The sequence below is a fragment of the Microtus ochrogaster genome, chromosome 2 (genome assembly GCF_000317375.1).
Source record: "Microtus ochrogaster isolate Prairie Vole_2 chromosome 2, MicOch1.0, whole genome shotgun sequence".
Lineage (NCBI taxonomy): Eukaryota > Metazoa > Chordata > Mammalia > Rodentia > Cricetidae > Microtus > Microtus ochrogaster.
This window is the reverse complement of record NC_022010.1, coordinates 29,464,747-29,484,413: the sequence shown is the minus strand read 5'-3', so window position 1 is coordinate 29,484,413 and position 19,667 is coordinate 29,464,747. Positions and strand designations below refer to the sequence as shown.

The following is a 19,667-nucleotide window of genomic DNA, read 5'->3' as shown; positions in this document are numbered from 1 at the left end:
ATTTTAAAAAACAGTGCTGGAGCAATGTCTGAGTAGATAGCTCTATTAGTTAATTTTGCTCTAAACTGGAATTTAGGCTGTATATCAAGCTGCTATGTGTTCGGGAATTACAAGTATTTCACAATATCTTTTAACAGGGCCTCTAAAAGCTTTGATTTGAGCTGTTGAAGGCATAAGCCCTATTTTGATTCCCTTTTAATGCTGAAATGGATACAAAGTTCTTTAAACTGACATCACTGAAACAAAAGATCAGGCACTTTAAGTTTCCTTATGATCACACTGTGAAATACGCCTGGCTATGAGGCTGTGCTAGGCTGGGTGAATCTCTTCCTTGGAAAGAACATTCGCCATCTGCGCGGGGACACAACTGTTATCATCATCTATTGTCTCACTAGCCATCTCCGACTTTTCTTTTCTAGACCCTTCTTTTTAAAAATGTTGGGTGCCACTCGTCCATAAGTAAGGGTTTTAAGATTGTAACATCCTGATCTGATTCTTCAGAACCATGTCAGAGCCCACTATTCTGTCATTCAACAGTGGCTTTACTGATTCCAGCAGTGGCCATCCCTACCGTTTTGTTGGGTAATCTTCTGGTTGGAAGCATGGAAATGTCCTCTGTAGTTCTTCTTGTGCTGGGTGCTTGATTCCAAGATGGCGGCACCACTACTGAAAGCTAAGAGGTAACCTCTGCATGATAGAACTAGGCCTCTCTCCAGATGAACCTTGACGGTGCTCCTTACGGGCTCCCTCCCCCCCCCCCCATGGACTGAGACTCTCTCTCCAGCATCCTTAGGATGCAGCTGCCAGGTGCTTTGTCAGTGACAAGAAAAAAGAAAGGTAACACAAGCATAAACTCTTTTACAAGGTGAAAATTTTGCTTTTCATGACTAGTTTATGCATTTTTAATTAAACCTGGGAATCCTGCTTTCTTTTCATCTTTACGACGAAACAAGACAGGTTCTGTAGGTTTGAACACAGTGATCGACACAAGCGTTCCACTGACCTCCTTCTCCGGTTGGGGGTATTTTTAGAGAAAAAGTCTACGAGTCCACAAAAGACTCCTCGGATTTCAAGCACAGTCCTAAAAATCAAAGGATATACGCAAGCAGATTCCTCCTGCCACCGACCCCTCCTGCTCTGTCTTGCCCCATTATCCCTAGGCTCACTGTGCATGAGCTTTCTCTGGGGAGATATAAAATTAGTTATCTGCACTCAAATTGGCACATCATCAAGAGCTCCCAAAAATGACTCCTGCAAGGAGCTGGAGAGACGGCTCAGTGGTCAGGTGGACCTGGGTTGGGGTCCACAGGCCACAGCTTGTGACTATCTGTAACTCCACTTGTGGTGGATATGATGCCCTCTCCTGGCCTCCATGGGTACAACATACAAACAGTGCACAGACCCACATGCAGGCAAAACACACACACACACACAAATAATTTAAATGGCTGCTTAAAGCTCATCCTGCTTGATATGTAAAATGCATTTATTAGGGGTCACTCACAGAGGAGTAGACAGCTACAGACAGTTGCATTTTCCTGATGTCACTAATGCTCTGTCTATAAGATCACTGAATGCTAACGGCTTAAGTCAGAATTGCTGCAAACCTGAATTCGGAGTGCTAGCTAGTCTCTAAGTAACAGAGCTGACTATAGGCTCAGACAGAAGGAAGCACAATGCAGGCCAGACTCTCAAGCCATTTGTTGATGCGTACGCCATCCCAGCCTTCATCAGGGATCCTTCTGGCCTTGGCAAACACTGCTCAGCTCTTGAGACGATGCCAGGCTGGCATGAAGCGAAAGGACAGCCTGCTAAAGACGCTGCCAACTCAGTTCTCTGCTGCTTTGGCAAAACAACCGAAACCAACTTGAAGAGCAAAGGGCTCTTTTGCCTCTCTTCATGGTCACAGTCAGTCCTGCATGCAGGGAAGTCAGGTCAGGAATTCAAGGCAGGAACCTGGCCTGACTTTCTCATGGTTTGCTCAGCTTGCTTTCTTGTGTGCTCCAGGACAACCATCCCAGGTTGGGCTCAGGGCACAGCAAACATGCAACAAAATAGCGACCACTACTGCTCTTACTGCAAAGAGGTTAGCATAGTCTGTCTTGCTACTATTTTTGTATATATTAATGTAAGACTTTCCATTGTATTTCCTGATGCAGGGTTACACCCAGTTGCACAGACTGGCCTGGGACTCAGTTTTCCTTTCTTGGCCTCATGAATATTAGGTTCACAGGTGAGTACCACTGCACACGGCTCAGCAAAAGGTTTTCTCCAAAGTGAAAGACCATTAAACCATTAGTCTGCTCAGTTTGAACACTCAATTGACTTCAGCTTTTTCCTTGCTTTGGCCTGGTTCATCGATTGCTACTCCTATATTTAAACCTGAAGCTGACTTAAACAAGCCCTTGTCTAATTCCACGGCTTGTGCTCAGTAAAACGTACATGAGCCTCCTTAAATATTGGGTCCACTCAGCCTTGCTATCGCACCGTGTTCTAGACAGCCTCTTCCAGGAACAAGTTTCTACTTGGGTGCAAGCCTGTCCCTGTGTATCTATGGTTCACTTACAGAGGACATTTTGGTTCAAATTTCACTGGGGGGACAAAAAGCCAGACTTAAAACCACAAATATATAGTCCATTTTACAATGCCTCCCTCTTACCTCCTGCAGAAACTTTTCGCTCATCTGACTGAAATGATGCCCTGGGGGCTTGATCCCAGACACCATCAGTCCAGAGGGAAAGACCCTCGGCTTCTGCAGGTCGGGCTTGAATTTCTCATACATGTTGGCAGATGGCTGGAGGTCACGGTTAGCTGTCTTCTCCTCTTGCGGAAGAGGCATGCCACACGCAGGAGGGGAGTACGGAAGCCCCACGGGGACCAGTGAGGCATCCCCCTGACCCAGGGCCTGGGGGTTCCTACGGATGTAAGTGATGATCTTGGGCCTCACATGTTTGGGCTTCGGCATAATGACGGGCTTTGTCTCCATCCTTTCTTCCGCTTTCTCTGTCTCCAGTTTCTCGGTTGCTTCCTGAGAGGAAGGTGTGTCCTTAGGAAGTGTAAGAGGCTTGGGGATCCCACTGGGGCAGGTGCTCTTGTCAGGCACTTTCAGGGATGTGTTTAACACCTGCCCGCCATCAGTGGGGGGCAAGGCCACCGAGGGTGACCCCGTGTCCACACTGACCTGAGAACTGCTCCCTGGGGGAGTGGAGTGGTGAGGCAAGTTCACAGTTGTCTCTGGGTGGAGGGGAGCTGGGGTCCTGAAAACCGAATCTCCTCCAGATGGAGCGACTTCGGTTTGGGCTGCGTTTTCTAGAAGGCTCCTATTTTCAGTTACAGGTATTGTCTCTCTGCTCTCCCTGGCTTCCAAGGTGCCAGTGCGAGGGCCCAAGAGCTCAGAGGAGGCCTCGGCTCTGCTGCCTCCTGCAGAAGGACCCGAGTCCAGTGCCTTGGCACTGCCCTCAGTACTGCTACCCTGCCTCCTCTCCTCCCTACTGACCTCGGAGGGCAGGCTTTTAGTCGGATCATGGGGAACAGAAGCTAGGTGGCCGTCCCCCTGTACAAGGTCGCTGGATGTTTGCCTCACCCTTCTACCTTCGCCTGGTGACATTTTGCCGCTGAATCTAGTAGCTCCGTCTCCAGAAGGAACAGCACTCTGCACAGGGGTGGCTTGCTGAGACCCCTCCACACCAGTTCTGACTGTCATCATTTCTTCCGGGCCGCTGCTTTCTCCCACTCCCGGCTGATGGTGGCTGCTGTCCAGTTGACTCGTGGCTTCTTGTGCTTTCTCACGTAGTTCCTTCCTCTCCATGGGTGACACACTTTTTTCCTCATGACATCCCAGGCCCTGTGCCTGGGCTGACTTTAGTCCCTGCTCCTTCCTGGGTTGGATATATTTGAGTTCCACTTGGGGCTCCCCTGCTCCTTGACCTACATGCACTTCTGGATAACTGAGGCTGGAAATTTCCTTCAGGGCTGAACCTGAACTGGGAGTCCATTCTGGGCAAGCTATACACTCGTTGTAACTGTCCAGGCCACGTGTCCCCTCCACCTTGGCATCTGATGGGATGGACCCCCTGGCTTCTGAGGTAGATGGTTTAGGAGGACGCACGTATTTCCCATCTGAGGTACCCTCACCGAGAGAAAAAACTGTCCCTGGAGAGTGACCAGCTGATGTCCCCTGTGGCCCCTCCCCACGCCCAGGCACGTGGCCCTGTGGCTCTGAGGTATCCAGCCCTCCGGGCTGCTGAATCTCCCGAATGAGACTGCCAGCTGCAGCTCCTGAGCCGCCGGCTCTTTTCAGTTCTTCATTGTCAAGGGTCTTTGCCAATTTGTCCTTGGGAGTGTGCCGGGGGATTTCAGCATCCCTTTTAGTTGAAACCTCTGGACCAGCTTGTCCCACTGCATTCCTCCAGGAGGATAGACTTGGTCCCTGGACACTCTGGGGGGTCTGTAGGATACCTCTTTTCCCTGTGTGTTCTTCACCCAGTAGTCTGTGAACAGCCAGAGAAGGCTGGAAATCCCTCTGGCTGGTGGAGCCAGCCTGAGACCCTAACCCAAAGCCCTGCAGTAGAGAGGGCTCCTTCTGGGAATGGCTGTGGCATTGTGGTCTGCTTAAATTTGCATTTCCAATCTCAGCATCGAGATCACGCGTCCCGGGCTCATCGTGCGAGGAGCCCACCTCCAACATGATTTGATTGGCATTTGGATCGCCCATGCTTACGGTGCTCCCATTATTATTTTTTGCCCGCTCTTGGTGATCTCTCAACTGACTGAAACAGGATTTCTTTGGAGCCAGTGGGATACTCATGGTCACCTCTTCAGTGAGGGCGCCTAGCCATGCAGTCCCCCTTCAGGCTTCAGGGCAACAGGCAGCCCTCGTGTCACCTGGCCTCTTCCGACAACGTCACATCAAGACACCACTTTGAACCTCTTCAGACAAGCTTTGGAAGCAACAATTGTCTTGACACGTAGCAAAACAACTCACTATGCTCCATTGCTGCTCAGTGAAAATTGGTCAGTCCATGAGACCTGCAAAGAAATAAAAATACAGTCACTCTAGAGAGAAGACAGCCGTAACCATGAGTAAGAGACACATGCAAGAGCTAGGTGGTGACACGCGCCTTTAATGCCAGCACTTGGGGGGCAGAGGCAGGAGGATCTCTGTGGATCTCTGTGAGTTCAGGGCAGCCTGGCCTACAGCACGAGTTCCAGGACAGTCAGAGCTGTTACACAGAAAGACCTTGTCTTGAAAAACCAACAACCCACCCAACACACACACACAAAAGAGACACAGGCAATAATCACATAGACGTAATCTTTGCTGTTACTTCATTTGCTTAACTCAAAACCATTTCAAACAGGGGCCGTGGCTAGGCAAATATGTCCAAGCTATGACATCACAAGGATACATTTTAGAAATGGAATATAACAGGTCTTACATGTATTTTGTCTTAAAGGTGTGTGTGGGAGGGGTTATAAAACAAAATAAAAGCAATCTCTTCTCTTTACTGAAGTTTTACTTTTTAGTTTATTTTCCACAAGTTAGCTATAATCTAAGAATACATATGAAAAATTCCAGAAACAAACCATCCAGAGATTTCAAATAGGGTAGCGGTTTTTGTCATGTGATAAAACTGTGTGTTGTCCCAGCTCTGTCACGTGGGGGCTCTGAATTTTCTCTTCGACTGTCTACACACTTCCTACCCTTCAGTCTCTTAATGGAGTCTGTTATCAGACTATGTACCACAGAGAATGAGGTTTGGGTCCAGCCACTCACTGCCCCTTTCTAGCCTCTACGCCACTCACATCCCCTCATCAAAGGCACTGCACCACGTGACACCATGGCCATCAGGGTAAGCATGACACAAGCCATTCAGGGAAGAAAAGCAAGATCCCAAGAAGATGATGTCCGTCACAGTACACGCTCATGACTGTTCTGTTTCATTGCTAGTCATTTGCTCATTGTTTTGCTTGGCTGAACGTCTAATTCACACTCTGTCATGGGCCTATATGTGGAGGGAAAAGGCACCACCTGTAAAGCCAAGCATCCTGGGGATCTTGAGCTGCATGTTCACCAATGACAGCAGACGGCAGTTTCCGTGGCTGAGAACCGTGAACCCAGCATGCTCGTCCTACTGTCGCATCTCTCTCCATCCCAGCCTCCACCTTCCTAATATCCAATAACTGACCCCAGCATCCTCGCAAATCCCGAGGTATGTCCTCTTTCCCATTCATTTCTTTTCTACCTGCACACACATACACGTTTTTCCACCTGAGTGAGGTCCTTTCGTAGAATCTGGTCCTTCGTTGGTTTTGATTTGCTCTATGTCTGTTCCGTCTTCCCCCCAGGACAGACCAGCACAACTGTGTCCACTCTACGTGTCCTGGGAACATGGACTGTTGTGGACACAGCCTCCGTCATTTGCTGCCACACTGATCTGGGGCTCTTTCCACACCTCCCTCATGGTCCCCACTTTCCCTCTTCCCCCATCTTCCCCAGTCTGTCCTCAGCCTGCCAGTAACAGCCTGAGGTGATCTCAATACAACCCCTAACTGAGGGACTGAGCCTAACACAGGAGAGATATGTCACAATCGCCATTGCTTTCTTGTTTCCATTTTGACAATGTATTCTGCCTGAAGATCCATTTGTCCTCTGAGCACAAATACTAACAACATGTAGGCAAATTGATATGACAACCATTTAAAAAGAAATTGGACTCTGCAGGCTGGAATATGAGTATCCCGATGAGTCAAGGAGAGCAAGGAATTCACAAGCATGGCCATCCACAGAAGGGCACCACCTCTGAGTCTCTGGAGATGGAAGTACAGACACAAAGCCAAGAGCTCTCTTGGTCTGACTCACATGAACAAACAAAACCAAAACAACAGAAGTCACAAGGAACAATGGGACTTCTAGACAGTGACAAATGCCCATAAAATCAGCATTTTGCTAGAGAAAGCCTTGCTGTGTTTGTTTAGTTTTATTTCTCTTGTTTTGTTTTTTAACATAAATTTCTTTTACTTGATATGCATGTGTGTTTTGCCAGCATGTATGTCTGTGCACCATGTGCATGCAGTACCCTAGGAGGACAGAAGGGGGAGTCAGATCTCTTGGAACTGGAGTTACAGGTGGCGTTACAGAGCAGATATGCCAATGCTGGGACTTGAACCTGAGTCCTCTGCAAGAGCAGCCAGGGCTCTCAGCAGCTGAGTCATCAATCTTTAGTCAATACTGGGGATTTTTAACAGCATCATTAACATTGAATAGGACCACTGTAGCATAAGAATCCATTGTTGGCCAAAATGTTCCTTACAGAGGATATCCTTACAGGATAAGGCTCAGCTGTCTTGAGTTCACATGTTCTACAGTTGGGCACCTTATCCAGAAGCTTCTGCAGTTGAAGGCATATCGATTTTTGAATCACGAAATGGATCGATGGCATCTGAATACTCCCACATCATCTCTTTATCCATCTTAGATTCCAGGTCCCTGGGAGCTACATTTTTTTTTTCTGACAATGCATCATTAAAGTGGCTCTCACACAAGAAGAAACTCAATGGCTCCAACACCACATCAACCTCATCGTCACCCTGAGTCACCGACTGAAGGGCAGGCTTGATTCCGAGGCTTGCGGCTTGAAAGCTGAGTGTTTGATGATCCTTCTGCAGTCAGAGACTTAAATACTTGAAGAGTTCTACTTAAAACACAGCTGCCTCATTAAATAATCCTTCCTAGGGATACCATCGAAATCCAGCTCCCCAAAAGCTGCCAAACAAGAGTATGCATGGGGTTTTTCAAGTCCAGCGTCTGCACATCTCTCCTTGGGGACCAGCACTGCTGCACTTCTATCACAGCCATGTTCTTTCCCCCTTCTTCTTCTTCCAACCAAAGTGTCCCCCCCCCAAGTTCCTTCCACTACCAGTTCTCTGCCCCTCCCCCATCCACTCCTCTCACTCCTCCTCCACTGTTTCTCTTCAGAGAAACATCACCCAGCCATGATACATCCAGTTGCAATGAGACTAGGCTCCCCCTCTCCTATTAAGGCTGGATGAGGCTATCCATTAGGAGAAGGGGTCCCATGAGCAGGTAACAGAGTCAGAGACATCCTCTGCTCTCAGTATTAAGAATCTCAAAAGAAGATGACATTATACAACTGTATCATATACGCAGAGTGCCTAGGTCAGTCCTGTGCAGGCTCCCTGGTGGTTGGTTCAGTCTCTGGAGCTCCTATGAGGCCAGGTTAGTTGGTTCTGCAGTTTTCTTACGGTATCCTTGACCCGTCTCACAGCCATGTTCTTGACTTTACTGTCTATCAACTTTCACAGACACTCAAATTTGAGAATGTGGAAAGCCCTTCATAACAATGTTGCAGTGCTGGCATGCAATGTATGCACATCTCCCTTTATATATGCGAATGCCTTTGAAGTCACTTACAACCACTAATATAAAGCAAATACTAGCATTACATTGTTTGGGAACAGTGACAAGAAGAGTCGGCATGTGCTCAGCACAGATGGGTTTTAAAATATTTTCCATCTGTGATTGGTTGAACCCACAGATGTGAAGCCCTAGAGATGCGGGGGGACAGCAATTGTGTATTTAACTTACAGCAGTTAAATGTGCTTTGTATTAAACTGTGTGTCTTACTCATTTGAGGAGACTACAAGCTTACTACATTAACGGTCCAGGAGCTTCTGTCCCCCTGTGGCTTCTGGGACAGCTGTTTTCAGCATAGATACGTCAGACGAAGTGACCCAACTCCACCCCAATGTGGGCTCAGAACAGCGAATGCTCACTACTCACATGTTAGCGAGGACTCTATTTTTTCAGCTGTATAACGGTTGATTGAAATGCTAAAGTTGCTCTTCCAAGTGAAGAAATAACTACCTCCTCCCCAGAGCTGAAGCAAGGGGAAGTATGAAGAAAACTGCATTCTGAGGTTGGAGAGATGACGCGGGGCTTGAGGGCTTAATACTCTTGCAGAGAACCCGGGTACAATGCCAGTAACCAAGTGGCAGCTCACATTGTCTCTGCCTCCAGTTCCAGAGGAATCTGATGCCCTCTTCTGGCCTCCATGGGTACTGTAGGCATATGGTGCACAGACACACAGGCAGACAAAATACCCATACATATAAAATAATAAAAATGATATTCCTAAAAAGTTTTTTTTTTGTTTTTTTGAGACAGGGTTTCTCTGTGGCTTTGGAGCCTGTCCTGGAACTAGCTCTGTAGACCAGGCTGGTCTCGAACTCACAGAGATCCGCCTGTCTCTGCCTCCCGAGTGCTGGGATTAAAGGCGTGTGCCACCATCGCCCGGCTAGTTAAAAAGTTAAAGAAAACTACATTCTGATTGCCATGTGCAATTGTCAGTCATTTGTTTTTTTTTTAAAAAAAGTTGGTTGTAGGGATTTTCCTATCACTAAAAGGAAAATGGCTTTCAAAAGATTAAATATTATGCTTACAGTTTCCCTAAACTACCAAGTCTGCTGTGTAAGGCTGTTTGAATTTTCATATGCATATTCAAACACGTAATGTGCCAGCTATCTTAGTGAATATGGCAACACATTGCCCTCCCCCGCCCCCAGCAGAGCTTCAGTATGGCAAGCATGCAGAGTCAAAAGTCTTAAGTTTTAAACTTTAGTAGACAACTTTCCTGAGCAAATATCTGGTATCTTCAATATTCAGTTGAATTTAATGATGTAATTTTATATGTGCTCACATATGATTGCTTATGACCCCACCTGTTCCTCTACTTTAGCATCTCAGGATGGAACAGTTGCAGGCATTCAGATCCTTGTCCTATTTTATAGTGTTTTATATGTGAAAGCAGCCTCTATTTAAAATGCTTGGGGGGGAAAGAAGTGTTTCAAATTCTGCACTTTTCCCAGATTTGGGTAAACATAATGAGATGCAACAGGGATATTCTCAAGTCTAAACAAAGGATTCATTTATACTTAGCATGCACTTTTTATGGGTTACTTAAAAGTAATATCACACAATGCCTTTAATGCATATGCATTTTATTGCAACCTGTCACAAGGTCAGAAAGTGACGTGTTCTGCTTGTGGTATTATACTGGCACTCACAGTAGTTGATGTTTGTGGGTCAATAGGATGGTTCAATGGGTAAAAGTACTGGTTGTCCAAAGACTTGAGTTTAATTCCAAGAACCCACATGGTGGAAAATGAGATCATACTCACACATGTGTTCCTCAGAACTCCCCATGCCTATGAGACATGCATGTACTTAGACACACACTCTCTCTAAATAAATAAATAACTTAAAATAAAATACTATTTCTTTTTTTAGGATTTTGCGTTTTAGAGAATTGCTTTCAGATTAGGGGTACTTAATCTGCCTATGTTTTCTCAAACTAGCAGTCTGAAACATGACCCTCTGCAGGCTAAATGAACTGTATAAATTTAATCCCACTGTAATGTGCTTTGATATTGGTAGGGTACACAAGCTGAGGCTCAGTGGCTGTCCGTGGTGCTGAACTCAATGCCAGACCAAAATGTGAAATTTCACACCGAAGTGTGAAATGCTATTTACTCAGTTGGAAGTCCAAGAAAGGGGGTAACTGGGTTCTTATTCAATTAAACCAACCTGATATTTAGTTCATTGTACTTGGTTTCCTCGATAAATATGTTGCATGCCCATCCAAAAGAAAGTTTCATCCTGACTGTCCAACAGGATGTGTTTGTTTTTAACATTTACAAAGTCCTTTTCAGGGTGTAATTTCACCCAGGAAAACTAAATATCCATTACTTTCCTGTTGTGATCATTTCTCTTTTTTACTTGTTTTTAATGATTTTTTTTCTGCAATGGAAAATTCATATTGTCAATTTTTAAAAATATTTTTGTTGCGCATAAAAAGGCAAATATCTGTGTACATCTTCCTATTCTACCCTCTCCCAAGAAATAGAAGTTGATGTGTGGGATCTGGAGCTTGTGTCTTACAGTTTCAGGATGAGCAATAAAAGCCAACTTTTCAGCGTGTGTGCTGTGGGTTTCTTTCCACAAAGCACATGGAGAAAACACATCATCACAGAGTTTCACTCTGTAGCCCTGGCTGACCATACTGACCTTAAAATCACAGAGATCTGCATGCCTCCGCCTCTGGAGTGCTGGGATTAAAGGAGAGCACCATCACGCCTGGCCCTTCACCACCCTTAATAATCATAGTTACACAACAACTTTTCCTATTGTTAGGTTTTAGGTTGTCTGGGGTTTTTAATAGTTCTCCTAAGAATGCCGTTGTGTAGGTGTCTCTTCAGAATGCGGTGCAAGTGTGCACACCTGTGGGCTAAGCATGCCAGGGAGCCTGGCACACAGCAGGCGTCCTGTAGCTGTTTGTTGGTAACTGTGGCACTCACTACCCCACATAAGAAGTGCCCGTCCTCACCATTCCCCTCAGGTTCCCACCTCCTTCCATATTCTCCCTCAAAACCTCTGTGACTGGAACGATCAGACCGTTTGTCATTCAGATTGGTTTTTTTTCTTATCAGGATTTTCCCCCTTTCTATCATACCATAATTTATAGTCTATGGACTTAGGGATCTTTTACTATAAAGTTCTTCAAATGTTGACCAACAGCTTTCATACATCATCTTGACTGTAAAATGGTCCTAAAGGTCACCAAACTTCCACCGGCCCCAGACCCTAGCAATATGTGATCTGGTTTCCATGTCTACACATTTGTGTTTTCCAGAACTCTCCTCCATGCAATAGCCAGTGTTCAGATTTCGTGCTGTGATTCTTGTGTCTCACAAGGTGCGCCCAAGGCTTACCTGAAGCTGCCTTTGTGTGGAGATTCATGTGTCCCACCCTGTGTGTTTAGCCACTCCCCGGAAGAAGGTTACTGAGTTGATCCCTTCTTTTAATGATTATGAATAAAGCTACCACAGACATTTATATGCAGCCTTTTCTGTGAGACCCAAACTCAGATGGAACGCCACGTGGGAACGGGACATATGATCACTCTGTTCTGAACACCTCTCACTACCCATGAAGCTCGGCTCTATTGTCTGTTCATGACTCTCTTCCCTTCAGGTCTGCATAGGCTCCAGGAGAACAGTGTCTCTGCCTCCCCGTGCCTGCCTCTCTCTAAGCCCAGGACAGTCCCAGGCACAGACATGCAAAAGCATGACACGGCAGAGTAGTTAACATATGAACATACAGCGGTTATGAAAGCACGCACAAGACTGCCCAAGAGCAAGCCAGACAAAACCCGGTGAGGGTGCGCACAAGGTCCCACCCCTAGCTGAGGAGCTGCTGGCAGCTGATAGCTGCTTGGAGAGAGAGCGTTTGTCTTCTTTAAGGGTGTGGCTCTGTAACATCAAGCAAGCAAAAGTGCTTCAATACCAGCCATGTATTTTCAGCACCAGAATGGGCTCCCTATGACGGACAGTAGTCTGTTGTTTCTGTTTTGTATCTTTCTGTTCAGCAATACCTGTGAGGAGCAATACTGCCCCTTTTACTGGCAATAGGGAGCCGAGTGACTCTGGAAGCCACTAGAGGAGCTGCGGGCTCAGCACAATCTCTGTTGCACGCCATGGCAAAGTTCATAGAGAAGAAACAAATGCCATTTTGTTTCGTTCTGACTCAGCCTCTAGTGGGGGTGCACAGAGTTCTATACAGCTTTCGGATGCTGTGTTTCCTCACATTGCCTGTCTCTGGAGCCAAGTTAGTTTTAGGTTTTATTTTTCACAGCAGACATGGAAGATGGAACATTCCTAGAATTTAGATTTTACCATGATTAGATATTAGCAAATTAAGGGCTTGCTCCTGGTTGTTACAGAGGGAACAGCCTTGCCTAGTGCTCACCTCATCACTCTCTACCTAGGCTATCAGTGCTATTGCAGACATCAAAACCAGGAATCTAGAAACTTCCCATACGTTAACTCAACACAACCCATCAACAAGGGCTATGGCGCTGACCTCCAAAGTCCACCACCAGTCCGTTACTTTCCCCTTGGGGCCACCACTATCATCACCCACAGACTTCACTCATGAGTCTCCTGCCAGGCCTGCCAGTTTGGGCTCTGGTTTTTCCAAAGGGCCACTTAAACGTGAAAGCTAAAAAGGCGGCTTCAAATAAAAAGGCAGAATAACGGTCTCTTGAGAGCAGGAAGAGCAGAGGGAGGATACAGGAAGCCAGAGAATAGATACCAGAACACAGTCAGAGGGAGGAATAAGTAAAAGAGCTATATTGCACAGCAGAGCGGCATATGGTGCTATCGACAACCTGTGGTACATCATATTAAGAGCAAGAAGAAAGGACTTGAGGGTCCCAGGCACGAAAGAATGGTAAGCAGATGTGAAGCAACGCATCTGGATTCAGATCCCATCATTACACATGGCATACATGGATATATGCAATTGTGTATCAGTTTAAAACTTCCAAGTAAATTTTACAAAAACTAAAAACAGAATGTCCCTTTCCCTCCACCTGAGGACCAATGAGGTCCCTTGACAAATAAATCACATCAAGACATTTCCCAGCTCCCAAATCTCCAAGAACATCCTTGCCAGGATGTGGCTAACTTCCAGCCACTGTTCGAGCTGTAGCCGACTCCTGTGCCACGTTGATGCCCAAGACCTCAGCACTGGTGCTGTCCCTGACTCTCCACAAGTGGGACTCTCTGATGTCTAGGTCTCAACAGAAATACGCCCTGCCTACACAGGCCTGCTTATACGTCATTTTGTATCCCCCATCTCAGTACCCCACCATGCTGCTTGCAACATTTACCGGGCACTCAGTGTGTCACATACTGGCTCGTGGTGTTTCTCATCAAAGGAATGAAAGCCCCGAGAGATAAAGAGCTAAACCCTGATTCTCACCGAGCTCTGTAACAGCAGTAGAATTCAGTACACTGTCGTGCTTGTAAACACATTCATAGGAAGCATTGCGGAATGTTTCCCAGTTCAGTTTGCTCTTACCCACGGTAAGTAAGGCCTTGCTGAGAATGTAACTGTCACGGAGTTAGTAACTGTGAGAAATGGGAGGAAGTAAAACAGTAATGATCTCAACCTTCTCATGCCATAAATGAAGAAACTACAGGCCCAAGTGATTGATCATGAGATTTAGTTCAAGTTCTACAGCTGGCCCTGTGCCTGCAGAATAGGGGCAGACTCCTCTCTCTGTCTCTCTCTCTGTCTCTCTGTCTCTCTCTCACACACATGTACACATACACACGAAAACACACACGCATACACTTGCATGCATGCATGCACACACTCACACATATACCAAGAAGTTAAAAAAGGGGGAGGTTTCATGGAGAGCTCTGAAATGGACCTAATTTATTAAACATCAGATAACTTAAAAGTATAAACCACCAGATGTAGTGGAACACGCCTTTAATCCCAGCACTGGGGAGGCAGGGGCAGATGGATCTCTGTGAGTTGGAGGCCAGCCTGGTCTACATGATAAGACCAGGGCTATACAATGAGACCCTGTCCCACATACATACATACATACATACATACATACATACATACATACATACATACATAGTACAAGAACAGCAGGAAACCAAAGATAAGGAATAGATCCAGTCCTCGCAGAAAATGCAAATTCTTGAGGGAAAAAGCCATAATGTACAACAGTTAATGGTTACCGTGACAAGCGTAAGGCCAGGTGTAATAAACTAAGATGCCAAATGAAAACTCTAAGGACCTCATGAGGAAAGGAGACAAAAATTCCAACTGAGGGGAAGGGACACTTGCTCCTTGCGGTTAGTGACTGTGGGGAGGCCTTGAGGGTGTGACATTCAAGCTGGCTACCAGGCACACATAGCAAAGCAAGCATCCTTCAGGGTCTGAGCCTGGGCTTCATAGGCCATCCCTATCCCATCCCAGATACCCATCTCCTTAAGCTCCATTCGGTTTTCCCTGGCGGTGGTTGCTAAGGAAGAGAAGCCGCTGGGAACTGCCGAGTAGTGCCTTCTAGGAAAAATATTTGTGGGGAAAATAAGGCCTGAAATGAGGCATAGGAATTATCCAAGGATTGCCTTTATCTTTGCAAGCCCTGCCTGTTCTGCCAGAGAAGCTGGGTGTTATCTGTTCCAATGAAGGCAGAGATATTTATATTTCCATCTAGTTGAAGAGACTGACAGCTTCAAAATAGCAAGAACACTGCTCCAACCACTAGGAACTGGTGGTACCTTCTTGACTCTTACTCTGTAAGGCGGGTGGGCAAAGCTAACACACTGAAGATTAATATTCTGCCTATGAAATATGTGATAAGGGCCCAGCAGCTCAGATAATGGTGTCCTGTGCTGGGGTTTATTAAAAGGAGACACAGATTTCAAATCTAGAAAAAAAAAACAATTTTTGAGTGATGGAGAAAGAAAAAATGTTTCATCCGGCCTTCATCTTGGCTCCTCGGAGAGGTTTTGATCTCGGTCTTGAAGGAGCGGGCGGCATTCTTTGAAGAATAGGATTAATTCAGATGTCTGTTTGCAGGGCAATTGCTTTTCTGTGTGCATGGTGACTGCTGGGCCTATTAACTCAGCCCAGGTGCTTCTGCCTCAGCTACCCGTGTGGCACCTGAAGCCAAGCCGAGAGTCAGACTGCCGCCTTTATCACCTCACCTGTGCAAGGACCAAGAACGAAAACTTTCAGTGATGTCTGCCCTTCCGCTATTCTTCCCACAAGCGCTCTGTGTATAGATTTCCAGCAAACCTACTCCCCGGCCCTCACTGTTGCAGCTAGACCAGTGGTCTCTGCCTCCTATAGAGAATGAAATCACGGAATGGGGCAACCACAGGGAAGTCTTCAAAAGCATCTGAGCAGGTGGGGAGGGCAACTGGCTCCCGTGGGGATAACCAGAGAGGTAGAGGGCTAGCCTGGTACAACAGAGCCTGAAGCATGCTTTCGCAACTCCACTGCTGCCCCCAAGAGAACTCATTTCAAGATGGCAGAATGCTTGCACCACGCACACTTTTTCCCCCGCACCAGGGACCCCGGGAATGCACTTAGGGTGGAGGCTGCTTGCCACCCCCCATCTCCAGGGACCCAGACTGTAAACCTCAGGCCTTGTGTGTGACCTAAAAAGCAAAAACCTATCTTTTCAATCTCATCAGCATTAAGTACTGCTCACCTGAATCTCAGGCGCCTGCATGGGGTCACTCACTATACATGGGACTCCTTCATATTCCTTTTTAGAAAGAAGGTGAATTTCTTTCATCGTGTATCAAAAGCTTACCACCCTCTCTTCTCAAATGAGTCAGATGCCTAAGGGGGGATGAAGGTTAATTGTTAACCCCAAGATGCAACCCAGAGGGAAAAGACCATTAATAACCAGAAAGAAGAAAATGAGGTGACCAAGAAAAGGAGGAGTTGTTGAGTCAAGTGGGAAAGGGGTTGGGGGAACGCAGGAAAAGGAAAACAGCTGACAGACCTCGGCAAGCAATGGCTGTGTCCTGCGACGGTAGACTATGGGGGGAGGGGACACTAAACATAAATAATTAAACAAGATTCAGGAGATGAGATGACTCAACGCGGCCCAGTAATGAGGTGACCTGCAAAGGCAGTGAAGCCTCACACAGCAGGTGGCTACTGCTGACTTAACCCCGGGTTTGTTGGTTTGGGGTTGAGGGCAGGGGTTGTGCAGCCAGAGACCTGCAAGCCCCTGTTAAGAAACTGACTGCAGGAGCAGGTACAGTCCACATAGCCAGGCTGGTAACAGAGAAAGAGGGGGTGGAGCAGGAAGTGGCACTGGTGGCAGAGAGCCAAAGGTCACCGCTGGCAGCTGTGAGTCTACCACAGGTAGAAGCATCTGCTTAAGTTGGGACCCCTGAAGGAAGGAAGCCACTTTGGCCACCATGCTGCAGAGGAGGAGAGGGGAGAGCAGGTACCTGCATCCCCAGAAAGCAAGGGTGGGGCCGGCAGAGGACTGGGGCCGGCAGAGCGGAGGAAAGAGGGCAGAGAATAGGAACTCCCCCAGCAGGCAGCTTCCCTGGCCCAGGGGCTTGCAGCGCTGAGAAATGCAGAAATTGGCAGGTCTTGTCTTCATCTGCCAGGCCCTTCCACCCTAGCACGGGGCAAGCAGTGCTGCACCCAGAAGCAGCAACCTTGGGGGTACTGGGCCATCACGGACTCCTCCAGCGGAAAGGTGCTCCTCTGGTCTCAATCGCCATCTCGGGGGGGGGGGCCCACCTTCCACCCATCAGCCTCTACCAGGGAAGTCTCCCCACCAGATGCCCAGCGCCCGATAGCAAAGTCTTGGCAATGGACAGTGTCACCATCTCAAGAAGGGCCTCCCTGAAGAGCAGAGAAACCTGTGTGTCCCAGGTGGGGGTGGGGGGTTAGACAAGGAGCCTGGATTGCCCCCACCCCACTGAAGGAGTTTCCCTCGACTCCCACCCGGGGCTTGCATATAGATTATAAATATATAAGGAGGAAGGAGTGGGTTGGGGGGTTGGAGGTTGGGATCCTCAGTTCCCCTCTTCTCTTCCCGTGGTACCCCATCCCTGGGACCATTTGTTAAAAAATAAAGAGAATTTTAAAAGAACCAAAGAAAAGAGGTAGGAGAAGAAAGAGAAGAAACAACTGCAGACATCCAGCGTGGACTAAAATCAAAACAACACAAGCATACAGAGCTCATTCTTAGAAAGAGTAAGATACCCAAGGTCAGAGGCTGCCGGGGCAGGGAAGACACAGAAGAGAATGGGTCGTGCAATGTATGTCTTTTATTATAATAATACAAGATAAACGTTGTAAACACTGCTTTCTTCTGGAACAATACAAACTTCAAGGTGTGCAGATTCTTTTCAGACAGGACAAAAGGCGCAGACTGGCGATAAACATGAACTTTCTAGTTTAATCTGAAATTTAAAGTTTTGGGTATTTGGAGGAGCACTGGGATAGAAGCCTGGAGTGTCACAGGTTAGATGTCCTTGATGCAGTGATAGGATTCTGGTTTCTCAAAGTGACCAACGGGAGGAGAAGCAGAGCAGGCCCTGAGCTCCCCAGTGGCTGAGCAGGCTTCGTGCACAGGAAAGGGATTTTGGAGAGATTCTGAGCAACTTCAACCAAATGAAATAAGGGTGTCTGAGAGCTGCATCTTTGACACCTGTGACGCAAACTGCAAGATGCCTCAGCTGCCCGTGGCATGGAGGCTTGGGATGTCTCACAGGCTGAATATCTGGGACTCTCAGAATGCTGTCCCAACCCCGTAATGTAAGGCAGTGGCAAAGGGGCACAGGGCCACTCACTCAGTCCAGCTTCCTTCCCAGTCTGCATTTGAATACAGGTGAAAACAGGCTTATGGCTTTGTGGTGAAGACTAGGGACGAAAAGCTTCGTGCAGCACCCCCGTCACCTGGTGGGTCAGATGTGAGTGGCAGCATTATGTTAAGAAATGAACCTTTAAGGGCTCAGAAGTTAAAGGTGGTTACTTCTCTGGCAAAAGACCTAGATTCAAGACCTAGATTCAATGACCAACACCCCTACTACAATGCACAAACTCCTGTAACTCTAGCTCCAGAGGACCTGACGTCCTCTTCCGGCCTCCTCTGCTCCTGCACACACACGGTGAGATTGTGCAAGCCAGAGGCAGTGGATCACTATAACAAAAGTATCTTCGGGACACAGCAGGGCAGTTGCACACCTGAACCTATGGCGATTGTGAATGCGTGCACAGGCCGTGTGCAAGGTCAAGTCAGACAGAAACCCCAGCATGAAGGAGGAAGGTGGACATAAAAGCCTGTCTCTTGATGGCAATTGGTAGCAGTCGAGAAAGGGGAAGTTAGTTTTCTTTAAGGGTATAGGGCCTGGTAGGTCAACCACACTCCAGTGGATGACCACACTTGCAAGAGTATATAATATGAGCAGCATGAATTATAGGTGGATAAGGAAGAGGAGGCGATCTGGGAGAAGATGGAGGTGGGAATATGATTAAAATAGGTTATATGAAATTTTCTAAGATTAATATAAAAATATAGAAGGCTCATTACTGTGTTGCTGTTTGGGCCACAGGATAAGGAAGGCCCATGGGGCGAGGAGGAGTTTGGCCACTGTTTTCTTTTGCTCTCTCCCAGCAGCATCCAGGGCCCAGTGAGCCAAGTTTGTGCTTCTCTTTTGCAGAAGTTTGGAGCATCTTCCATCTATACCCCGAGCATCATCCATCCATACCCGGGGATTGTCCATCCATACCCGGGGCATCTTCCATCCATACCCAGGGCATCCTCCATCCATCCTTGATGCATTCTCAACTCTGTTCTAGAGCCACCCCCATGTCCACGTCCCCCTCCTTTGTCACACTGCTCTCTCCTCTAGAACTTGGATATCATCATTGCAGGACGAGCTTTAGCCTCTGTTCTTCTAGAGACTGAATACACGTGCAGCTGTCTGTGCCATAGAGCAAGGGGTGTGTGCTCTAGACAGAGTTTCATCTTTAAAAGAGCTGGTTCTAGTTAGCAAAGGAAAAGCGTGTTACTATGGGCCATCTGCCAGGACACAGAAATAGCTGCATTTTGGAAAGGCATTCAAACGATATTGTTCTTTCTCAGCATCGTCACCATGGTGCACGTTCCTGGAAAGCAGAATCTAGGCTTGGCCATCTCCCAGGAGCCACACTGCTGCCATGAATGTGATGCACCAGGCTAACAGTGCTAAGCAGCCGAGTGGCAAGGTCCTCATATCCTAGCCAATGAGGAATA

The 19,667-nt window shown here is 47.2% G+C and overlaps 1 protein-coding gene across 2 annotated transcripts in view; it reads right to left on the bottom strand.

Annotated features, from left to right (window-relative positions):
• The window catches only part of Mtus2 (microtubule associated scaffold protein 2), a 374,670-nt gene that overhangs the window by 256,235 nt on the left and 98,768 nt on the right, over window positions 1-19,667 (bottom strand). For both annotated transcript variants that reach the window (XM_026785020.1, XM_026785024.1), the window contains exon 3: window positions 2,660-5,028. In XM_026785020.1, coding sequence (XP_026640821.1) covers window positions 2,660-4,807 — 2,148 coding nt within the window. In that variant the 5' untranslated portion in view covers window positions 4,808-5,028. The remainder of the gene's footprint in view (window positions 1-2,659; window positions 5,029-19,667) is intronic.